Here is an 11110-nt window from a genome sequence, read left to right as displayed (position 1 = left end):
TGGGGACCTTTTTGGACAGAGTGGACAACTTGGTGAAGGCACATGGCTCAAATAAACATTTGGTTTATTTTTTTGGTGGGAGAATTAACATTACAGAGTGAAGCTCAGTGTGGCCTTGGAGCTATATCTCCTCACCATCACCCGTGATGAGTTTCATCACCTTATCTACTGTACAAATAAAGAAAACAGAATGAAATCAGTAGATCGCATCCACGCACACTCAGCAACCATTCAACAGCTCATTGCAAACATTCGATAAAATGCAAAGTTTTCATGTAAGAAAGCGTGTCCACTGACCTTACTAAAGACAAAAAAATAATCCTAACTAGAAGTAAACTTCTCATCAGGAACGTACCACAAATTATATTAAAAGCTATTTTTGCGCAAAGATTAGCGTTTTTTGCTACAATCTTGACAACTTTAACACTGACCAGTACCGAAAAGAGGGATGACAACCCAATAAACAAAGCATCGTCGGGGTCAGAAATGCCCCCTTTTACAGGAAATAATAGTAAAAAGGCAACAATGCTGGTTGCCTCCTCATAGTAGCTCCACAGTTCCTTGTTTTCTGACTCAGGTTTGCAGCAGGCGGGGCAGTTCAGTCCTCTGCTCGTCCATGCGCCCCCCCTGAACCCTGAGGAGCAGGGAGAAGAAGTCTTCATCGTCCATGGGGCCGGGAGCCCTGCTGCGCTGGTCCTCAAGCCTGCCCTGGGCCTATGGGTGGAAGCAAAGAGAAGGAAGAGAACAGCTGAAATTATGTTGATAATCAAGTGCATTAAATCTGCACTGAAGTTTATAAGAAGTCTGGTTCAATTCTGAGAATCTGACAACTCCCCGTCACAATAAAACAATATAAAATAACACGTTTGGATTGCTTACTTGTGTGGTGAGAATCATGTCATACAGATCCTCTTTAGGTGCAGGTGCTGGTTCTGGTACTGGTGTGGGCTTTTTCGCAAAAGAGAGCTGTTTTATGCTCCCCCTGAAACTTCTGGCTTTTGGCTTTGGTGGCATGGACCTTCCGAGCTGTGCCCTCTGATCATCCAGGCGGCGTGCTTGTGCAGTCGCCACCAGGTCAAAAAACTCCTCCTTCTGCAGTGAAGTCATGGAGGAAAAGACGACTGCGGAGAAATGACAGAAAATAGCAAACAGCTTTAAGTGGTCAGTGGTCAAGGAACGACATGGAAACATGGTAGTTGAAGTTTCAAAACATTTCTGAGTCACAGAGTCGTTTCGTGTTGTTTCTGCTCGGCTCAACATGAGTCAGCATTGAGAAGTGGAAACAGCAGCTGCTTCACTTTCATCACTTCTGCTCGGTTAAACGCAGCGCAGCCTAACAAAGAGCTCCCACCTCTGTTGGCCGGTTTGGATGTGTTGGGCTCGGAGTGGCACCTCCTCCTCCTCATCCCACTCTGCAGCCTGAAGGAGCAGCGCTGGTCGTTGAGCCGTCTCCCCTCCTGGAGGGTGCAGAGCAGCTCGTACAGTGACTCTGGGAAGTCGGGGGTTAATCGGTGAGCCTGAGAGAACGCGGGTAGGTGGCAGAAAAAGAATGAAAGAAAGAGAGGGGAAAGGTTTCTGAGTGAGTGGCATGGACTGTTTGTTGGCACAGCAGTTCACTCGACTCCTACGTACTCCCACATGGTCTGTAATAAAATGTTACCTGCTGTTTTTCCACCACAAAGACAGTCTTTCATGTACAATACATGGAAACTGGTTGGTAAAGTAAAAAAACATCAAATACTTCACTAACTTTAGGTACAATGGAGGTGAGCTCTTGGTGTTAATTAGCCTAGATAACAATTTACTCACCTTTGCTGGATCCTCTTCTTGCTTCTGTTCCCCTTCTGGTAGTTGCTCAGAGGAATTTAACCCCTGTGGGACTTTTTCATCCTCTGCGTTGCTGGGTTTCTCAGGTTTTTCATGTGCCTGCTCTTCTCTCTCGCTATCATCTCCATTCTGTCCATCATTTGTGTCCTCCGGTTTATCACCCTGCCGTTTGTCCTCCCTTGCGTCATCTTCCTCTGTTTTGATGTGTTGTTTTTCTCCCAAACACACTTTACTCGCCACATCTTCTTGATCCTTGTCCTCTCCGGTGGGCTCCTCTTTCTTTAGGAGCGGAGACTCTTTGCTACAGCTTTGTTCAGTGACTTTTTCAGCGAGACCTTCAGCCATGTCGCCGTCCTCGGTGATGACGAGTGGCTCCTCTTCTGCCATTTCAACACTGATCTCTGAGCAGTCCATTAATCTCTGTCAAATCCTGACGAGACAATACACAGAGGCAGAGACTAGGTCAAAGATATTAGGTCAAAAACTTAATTTTTTTCTCACTCTTCTGAGAAAAATGTTAACAGCAAACACGATATGAGTGTACACTTAAGTTACTTAGAATTGAGAGAACAACACAGCAGCGGTGAATACAAGAAACTAGTTTGTCAGGTTCTAGCTTGTCGGCTGTAGATGTTTTAAGCAGAAAATCTAACTCTGAGTCATATATTCCTGCTAGTCGTACGATAACAAAAGTGTGTAACAACGTGATCGAAGGAGACATCAACTTCTCCTTCCTGGCTGATAGTTTCTGTTCAGCGTCCTGCCAAAAAAGTTTCACTGTAGTTCTTGTTTACAGATCCATTCCCACGAAATAATTTGCCCCCAAGAAAAATGTCTTTGCCTCCCACACAGTAAATGTAAATTCAGTAATTTTCTCCTTACCTTTTCTCTTTTGGACTCCTCAAAACATCATCTCTTGAAGTCACCGCAGACCGAGTGCAACATTTTCAGCTTGCCACTTGTCTTGTCAATATCTTTATGAAGAGGAGAAGAAGAGAAAAAAAAATCTGCTGTGAAGGGTTTCACATGCCGACGTGACAAGCTCTCGCTCTTTCTGACTGCCTTGCTACCTTCTCTCGCTCGTCTCCTCTCTTCCTGTTCCTCTTACCACAGCCCACCCCTATTTATTTGGCCCACATCTTACAAGTCAGGCTATCATGAGATATGCCTGTCAAAGGCACAATGAACCCTTCGTTTGCAAATGGTTAGCGAAAACAAAGGCTTTATAATCCACTAAACTTAAAGCTGTCAGAGGAGCTGCTGCTGCTGCTGCTTTAACTGCTGCTCATTTGATTATGTCAGACGCAACTGCAACATGTTGAAACAGGCGCACAGTTCTTCTGACACTGCTGTGGTTTTGGCACACATCCTGTTGACTTGTAGCTAAAACGAGAAGTTGAGTGAGACAAGTGAGAGAAGTTGTCCAAGTGAGATTGTCACTTTGAAAAAAGGAGAAATTAAAAAAAATAGCTTCCTAGAGATGCCTGTAACCTGGTTGATGAGTGTACACTGACAACAAGGCCCACAAACCTCCATGTCATTTGTTTGTTGTTGACAGACACACATAGTAACACACACGCACACGCTTTGTGTGATTGTGCAGGGCGTGCAGATGTTTTGTTGTTGTGGTTTTACTCCCAGCCGAGGAGTGTTATTTAACTGGTGCCACAGACGAAGCATTGTCTGACACATGCTGCACGGTTGTTTGCACGGCTTGTACCTTTTCCTGTGTCAATCGCTAGGGGACCCTGCTTAGCAGAGCGATGCCTCGGCTCGGGCTGTGTGTGTGTGTGAGCGCAGTTGGGCAGCAGTCGTCGCCACTGTGCGTCGCTGAAGATGTTGCAGCAGCAGCAGCCTCTGACGGGCAACGGGCCATCCAACGGCCGGGGACTCGGCGTGAGTGGCCACCCCGGGATGCACGCCCTTAACTCGGGTCACCAGCATCGGTCCGACGGGGGCGAGTCGGGCCTCGAGGGCACGGAGAACGGACATGAAACCCGCAGAGATATTGGTGACATACTGCAGCAAATAATGACCATCACCGACCAAAGTTTGGACGAGGCACAAGCGAAGTTAGTGACAACTCGTGTTATTTTTCATTTTTAAGGTCACTGACACTGCGTTGTTGACTCAGTCTCTCGCAGTGGCAAAGTTTCCTGAACTTCTATTGTTTAGATTATTTAGCCAACTAATTAGCCAGCTAGCTAACAGGAAACAAAGTTTATTTTGTCATGTCCCGCTAAAATGCACATTCGTATTATATTGTATTACCCGACGCTTAAGGTTTCTTTGCTGTTAATTAGAAACGCGCATTTCTTTTAGCGTCGATTTAAAACGTAGCCATTGTTAGCCTGCTAGGCTAACCGATGCTAACTAGCTAATGCTACAATAAGCAGCTAACGCGAACGGTTAATGTAAACATTATATAAGCAATATTGCCTAGACGTGTTACCATGTAATTGTTCTCATAAATAAATATCAATATGACTCTTAAATACCGACTACTATCGTGCACAGACAGCTTACCGGTGAGCAAGTTGCCTCCTTAGCTCAAAGTTAGCTAGTTAGAAGCTAACGTTTGCTAAGCTAGCTTCGCTAAAGGCAGCCGGTACGTCACTTTTTTTATTTGTGTTTTTGTTTTGGTCCGTTTTGCGTGTTGCCTCTCTGCCTCTGTGTGTGTGTTCGCTTTAGCATCCATGCTTTAGCACCTAGCCACCAAGTCATTGCTCTTTTCTGTGTGTGTGTGTGTGCCACAGGAAACATGCGCTCAACTGTCACCGAATGAAACCCGCATTGTTCAGCGTTTTGTGCGAAATCAAGGAAAAGACTGGTACGTTGTTTTATTTTATTATTAATAATAATAATAATGTGGTCAGTGTTTAGCTCCTCATGTGCTGATGAATCAGTCTCGCAGCGTTATTAGACCGTGTTGACACTGTGTCATCAGAAGCCAGTGTAATTTAGATATTAATGGCCCCTGATGACACTTTTACCATTATGTTTATAGGGCTTTTTTTTTTTATTTTAAAATATTCAGACATGTTCCCCTCATTATTAAAGTAAATACTACGGACAGAACAGCACAACCTTTACCTGCGACTCCAGTTATAAACATCTAAGTAAACACATTCACTTTATTTTTAGTATAAACTATTGTTGTCAGTAACTTCCATTGTACTTATTTGCAGTCAGAAGCAACCTAATCAGACAAACGACAACAGCTGTGCAAACAAACATGCAATCTAGGTCATCTTGCAGCAGTTTCCTGATTACAAGAGAAAGCATAATTAAAAGTCAGCGATTAAAGCAGCAGCAGTAGAAGAGGTGTCTGCAGCTGCTATAAACTCATATTAGTCTCTTATTATCATATTAGGTCCAGACAGTGGCCTGTTTTTAAAATCCTTTCTTAAACCTAATTTTTATTCTTTGGTGTTTAATTCAGTTTGGAAGATTCTCTTTTTATTGTTTTAATCTAGCACTTTTAATTTGTTTTACCTCTTCCTCTTCATTGTCTTTACCTTGTGTATATATGTACTTTTACATACTTTGACTAGTCTGTACAGCACTTTGGTTAACATTCATTGTTTTTACAAATAAATTGATATGGAATTTGACAAGAGGATGATGGCCATTGCTGCTTATTTGTATTAGTCCAATAAATTTGCCCTGCAGACTAGGAAAAAGGACACTCTGGCATTGTTAATACATACGTTTTACAAGCGATTATGAACTGCAGACAGTTTATGAAAGCAATGCACAAAACAAGATGAAGACACGCTGTTTCGTCACTCTGTGGTTTGGCTGACTGTGTGAATCAGCAGGGCTAATCTGAACAAAACCCAACAGATATTTCACCCACAAAAGCAAAAGCACACAGTCATTTGTTCTGTTGACAGGCCTTTCAATGAGGAACGCCCAGGAGGAGGAGCCCCAGGACCCTCAACTGGTGCGACTGGACAACATGCTCCTGGCGGAGGGTGTAGCGGGGCCGGAGAAGGGCGGCGGGGCCGCCGCTGCCGTGTCTGCCGCCACCAGCTCAGGAGGGATGTCACCTGACAGCTCGCTCGAGCACTCCGACTACAAAAGCAAGTTGAGCCAGATTCGCAGTATCTACCACACAGAGCTGGAGAAGTATGAGCAGGTACCGTGTCGCAACAGGAGTCGAGCGCTGACATTGCCTGTACACGCTTGCCTCTACTAAAGCTGCCCGCCAGGAGCGTAATCCGTTGGCATGTTTAGTCACAGCACATAACTTAGCTTTACTGAATACATTTTTATACATTCCTGTCAGGTATAAGCTCCTTAACTATGTATGACTGGAGGCACCTTACAGTAACAAAGACTGAAGCTCTTTACTATTCAGAACGACATTCAGATCTGTTATGAAATCCAATAGAAATTAATACATATTCCTGCAACACAAACAAAAATCTCCAGTTATATTTTTTGCACATGTAACACATAAAGCAAACTGGTGAGCTGTCATTTAATTGGTGAATTCACTAGCATTAAGTCTACACTTTGCTTGTGTATATTCAAGAGTTGTTGGTGGACAAAACATTAGAAACACGTCAACGCAGCATATCCCAGTACACAACAGCCTTTGCTTACAGTTAACACATTAGCAATAACATGTGTTTTTGGCAGAGCTGTCTGCATTAGATTTCACAGACGCACCTAATGACCATACATGTTTACTAACCAGAACAATAATAATAATAATTAATAATGCATTTTTCAGAAGGTTTTATTGTGCAGAAACAAAAATGAGCTTCTCAGCTTAATTTTGGCGCCTGTGTCTGTCTCTCCTTTTTGGTCCACTCGGCGTAGGCGTGCACCGAGTTCACCACTCACGTCATGAACCTGCTGAGGGAGCAGTCACGCACGCGGCCCGTCACCCCGCGGGAGATCGAGCGCATGGTGGGCATCATCCACCGCAAGTTCAGCTCGATCCAGACCCAGCTGAAGCAGAGCACCTGCGAGGCCGTCATGATCCTGAGGTCCCGCTTCCTGGACGCCAGGTGGGCGTGTGTGAAGGAAACTGTAGTCTGAGCAAACTCTTCATTAGGGAATAGGAATGACCAAATTAGAACACTCACAAAAATGCAAGAAAATGTACAAGAGAGAAATACTGTGTACGTTTTGTTTGTTTCTAATATTCATCATCTCTTTGTGCATCATCAGACGCAAAAGGCGTAACTTCAGCAAACAGGCCACAGAGGTCCTGAATGAGTATTTCTACTCCCACCTGTCCAACCCGTATCCCAGTGAAGAAGCCAAAGAGGAACTTGCCAAATCATGTGGAATCACCGTCTCTCAGGTAAGACACTGAGCATACTCTAACAGGTGGTTTAGACTCAGACCCTAGCGCCGTAGCTGACGTGCACCTTCCCAGAAATGTACCTATGCGCCATGGCAACGGAGAGCACAAGACCTGTGATTGTGATTGACGGAACACATGGATGAAAGGTTAACTGAGGAGGTTCAGAGATACAAACATTTGTATGGCTCATCTTCGGCAAACTTTATGCAAAGGTTTCAGTCGCCGGTGTTGAAAGTGAAGCAGGAAGTAGAAACAAAAATTAACCCTACTGGCAAAAAAGACACAGTGCCGACTAGTGTTTGGGTGGAGTTGTTACAGAACGAGCCAGACTGACGAGTGCACAATTATAAATGGCTTGCATCGGCGCATGCTGCGTACACAGGCTACGGTGTCTAGCTCCCGCAGTACTTTAAATGAGCCTTAAGAAACAAACAGCAAAGAAAGGAGAAGCCGTGTTTGTTTTTGAGGCTGTGTAATTGATTTATTTTTTTTTTGTCCTTGAAGGTCTCCAACTGGTTTGGCAATAAGAGAATCCGCTACAAGAAAAACATTGGCAAGTTCCAGGAGGAGGCCAACCTCTATGCCATGAAGACGGCCTTAGTCGGCAGACAGGGCGACGATTCCCCACACACTCCCAACTCCACAGGTACTACAAGAGACTGATTCTGATCAGAGATTTAACAGTTCACATGGACAAAGTTTTTTATCCCCAACTTTATTGACGAAACTGAATTGATAGAGTAGAGGAAGATGAACCAAGGTGTCTCCATGTCTCCAACGTTGCTGTCCACATTGATTCCAGCTTGGTTCATCTTCTCAAACACTTCTTATTTCAACAACTGGATGTTTCTGTCCCTCCTGGAAACTCCTCACCTGATGTTTTTCCCTAGGTGGAGCAAACATGCTCAGAGAGAATGGACTTACTCCAACCAGAGAGAAACCAGCAACATCAAAAGTTTACGATTAACTTCAATTAAAAAAAAAATTAAAAATTAAAAACTTTATTTGTCCCAACGGGGCAATTTTAGAGGCGCATAGTGTAAAACAACACGACATCCATTCATACACAAGACATAATCCTTTCAGACCTATTCAGAAACTGTAAAACATGATCCTCCATCTACATTGTCATCATTATTTATTTAAATACTAAACGAATTATCAAAAGTTTACACCATCCCTCTACATCTGGTTGAAAACTCCTTGGGTTCTGATTGAGGTGTTGAGGTGAAGCAGTGAAACAAAATTTAGTTCCTCTATTCTCCCCTTCAGCTTCTAGACTGATGTGTTGATTGACTTAAATGAACGTTATGGTTATAGCTCAGACTAGCGACATTAAAAACGTCTCTTCCTTCAGGGTCGGGGTCCTTCTCACTGTCTGGCTCAGCCGACTTGTTCCTCGGGGTTCCACCTGTGAACGGCGAGCAGTCTGCCTACCCAGTGGGAGTGCAGGTAATTACAAAGACACACACCTAAACGCTTAGACTGGTCACATTCTATATTTTAATGTCAGAACCACGTCCGTGCAGCTGGAGACGGATCTAGTTATTCCTGACGGGAGTAAACCTCCACTGTTTTCCAACAAAACATCAGCGAGCACTGGACGACATGTTCCTTCACATTGACGTCACCACAGTGTAATACAGTTGTCATCATAGTGTTACTGTTCCATCCAAGAACAAAGTAATCTAGCGTTCAGTGCCAGCTTCATACAGGACACTCGGTCCCTGGATGTCCCAGTAAGAACCTGAAATTCCAGCCAGTTACAGAGTTACATTCATCTGCAAAACCAGACACAGTGTTTATTATGACACATTAAGAATAATCTGTACCAGTGGATTGGCCTTTTAAAGTTGCTCTTCATACAGTACTCATCTAAGGCCGATCCAGACCTGGAAAATCTGATTGCAGGTGTCCAGCTTTGAGTCTGTGTGTTCACACCTGGCATTAAAATGCATCCACCACGTCTCCTACAGTCTGCACTCGAGACTGGATGTCAGTTTTGGGTTCTTTAAGCAAATAAATACCAACATTATTTAGTATATATTATAACAGCTGCTAACTGGATCAGAACCACGAACAGCTGTTTGTTGTGTGTGCATCATGACTTGGGGAGATGATTTATATTTTACCTGGGAAGTACCTTTAACATATTTATTTTATATAGTTTCTCTTGTCTTACCTTATTCAGTTTTTTGTATTTTGCCCTGTTGTTCCCTTCGTCTTATCTTATTATGTAATTTCTTTAGAGACTTACTCTTAACCCTCTGAGGTCTATAGTATAATTAGTTTTTTACTGCTTTATATTTTATCTTGAAAACAGTTTACCTTGCCTTGTTGGGTATCATTCTTTTCAGCACAACCTCACATGTGTGATTTAAAACTAAAATCCTAAAATTATCAAATCCGAGTAGGAAAAACCTAGATTTCTTACTGTGAAAACCACAAACATATGCCGTACATTAGTTTTAATAAGTCCAGTTTTACTTGGCCTATCAACACAATTTAAAAACTGGTATATAGTTTGAAGTTAGCACTTTCTACACAAATTGAAACGGAGTCTCAGTGAGACTTTGTCTTGCTGCTACATCGTGTTAAACTGGTCATGTGATTTGACTCCAGAGGGTTAAGAGACTTTTACAAAACTCAAGTTTTGCTCCTGTTTGAAGCAAAAATGTCCAAAAGGTCATTTTAATGTAAAACGCGCAACGTGGCTCCTTAAACGTCAACGTGATCGCGTATATTGACCAAATATTTATGTCATTTTCACACGTGGCGTACTCGTATTCAATCATTTCATGAGTTGATTCTTCTTTAGATTTATTTGTTTGTTATTCAGTGAGTTAGAGCATTTTGAATGAAAGAAGGAAAAATTTATGGAAGCATCTCAGAGCTCATCCGGATCTGTAAACAGAATTCAAGGTGAGAGATTTTTCCCTTGTTCACTTTATAATAATACGACTTCACAGTGTTCACGTCCTGAAATGCTGCAGTCACAGCTTGTTTAGCGTTAGCAGGCCGTTGATCCACGTTGGTTCCCACTCCTACGTTTCTATCCTCACATCTGTCTGGTGGAGGATGACGTCACAGGTGATTTTTTATTTTTTTTCTGGATGAACCACTTCTGTTTTATTTATCTCCTCTTTCTATTCCTCAGGCGAACGGGAACTGGCAGGGTCGAAACTCGCCCCCGTCCGGCGCCTCGCCCCACAGCGACCACTCGGAAAACTCTGACTGATGCCCCCGGCCCGGCCCCACTGGCACAGATCGACAGCGACGGAAAGGTTATCGGCGGAAAAGACAGAAAGAATGATATCACACTTCCCACTCGGCTGCAGTTGTTTTGTTTTTTTATGTATATTGTTTGTTGGGTTTGGTTATTTTAAATGTCTGTAAACGTCGCTCTTTTCTTTTCTCACATCTCAGCGTCGGTTGTTCCGGTGTTTGTGTGATTAGCTGAGTGCACAGATGGTTGTGTGAGCGTGTGTGTGTGTGTATGTGTGTTGTGTGCATGCAGGTGTGGTTTTCTTATCGGGCTTGTGGGGGTTTGTTTTCCACTACTTTTGACATGTTACTGAGATGTTCGTGGTTAGGCAGGGGAACAGGGAAGGGACTGCATTATCATTGTTTTTAGCACACTATATCATTATTATTAATATTATTATTGCTTTTATTATTAGTGTTACAACTATTTTTCTTTTTAACAGCTCAGAAGGAGAGAATGCATTAACTGAGTGAGAGGGCAATAGAGAAAAATCCAAAGACTTTGTGTGTTTGTTTCTCTGTTTTGTTCTGTTTTTCTACTGGGATGACGTGTCCCTGTAAAATGAATGAGGCGTGTCTGAGTCCATATACATGGTCTGAATGAGTGTATCAACAGTGCTGTCTTTTTTCTGTACAGTGAAACACCTGTATTCTCTCTACCTCTTTTACAATAAAGACTCTCTGTATTCACAAGCA

At 43.1% G+C, this 11110-nt stretch overlaps 2 protein-coding genes across 2 annotated transcripts; one reads left to right on the top strand and one right to left on the bottom strand.

Moving 5' to 3' along the window:
- Nucleotides 1–47: 47 nt before the first annotated feature.
- On the bottom strand, nucleotides 48–3152 carry gpsm3 (G protein signaling modulator 3). Its single transcript, XM_084557675.1, has 5 exons — nucleotides 2710–3152; nucleotides 1810–2257; nucleotides 1352–1517; nucleotides 880–1121; nucleotides 48–714 (listed from the first exon to the last, which is right to left on the bottom strand). The coding sequence occupies exons 2-5, from the start codon at nucleotides 2239–2241 to the stop codon at nucleotides 574–576; spliced, it is 981 nt and encodes a 326-aa protein (XP_084413801.1). The 5' UTR covers nucleotides 2242–2257; nucleotides 2710–3152; the 3' UTR covers nucleotides 48–573.
- A 292-nt stretch (nucleotides 3153–3444) lies between these two features.
- Nucleotides 3445–11110, top strand: pbx2 (pre-B-cell leukemia homeobox 2). Its single transcript, XM_084557674.1, has 8 exons — nucleotides 3445–3899; nucleotides 4584–4657; nucleotides 5724–5968; nucleotides 6658–6848; nucleotides 7012–7147; nucleotides 7655–7796; nucleotides 8508–8602; nucleotides 10308–11110. Exons 1-8 carry the CDS (start codon nucleotides 3664–3666, stop codon nucleotides 10386–10388), a joined length of 1200 nt encoding a protein of 399 aa, XP_084413800.1. The 5' UTR covers nucleotides 3445–3663; the 3' UTR covers nucleotides 10389–11110.

Source organism: Chelon labrosus (genome assembly GCF_963514085.1).
Source record: "Chelon labrosus genome assembly, chromosome: 12".
Taxonomy (NCBI): domain Eukaryota; kingdom Metazoa; phylum Chordata; class Actinopteri; order Mugiliformes; family Mugilidae; genus Chelon; species Chelon labrosus.
This window is presented reverse-complemented; position numbering and strand designations above follow the sequence as displayed.

Coding starts and splice junctions, on each gene's coding strand:
- gpsm3 (XM_084557675.1), bottom strand. CDS start 2,241: ATGGACTGCTCAGAGATCAGTGTTGAAATGGCAGAAGAGGAGCCACTC. Junction 1,518..1,809: donor AAGAAGAGGATCCAGCAAAG/GTGAGTAAATTG, acceptor GCGTTCTCTCAG/GCTCACCGATTAACCCCCGA. Junction 1,122..1,351: donor ATCCAAACCGGCCAACAGAG/GTGGGAGCTCTT, acceptor ATTTCTCCGCAG/TCGTCTTTTCCTCCATGACT.
- pbx2 (XM_084557674.1), top strand. CDS start 3,664: ATGTTGCAGCAGCAGCAGCCTCTGACGGGCAACGGGCCATCCAACGGC. Junction 3,900..4,583: donor TTGGACGAGGCACAAGCGAA/GTTAGTGACAAC, acceptor TGTGTGCCACAG/GAAACATGCGCTCAACTGTC. Junction 8,603..10,307: donor CCTACCCAGTGGGAGTGCAG/GTAATTACAAAG, acceptor TCTATTCCTCAG/GCGAACGGGAACTGGCAGGG.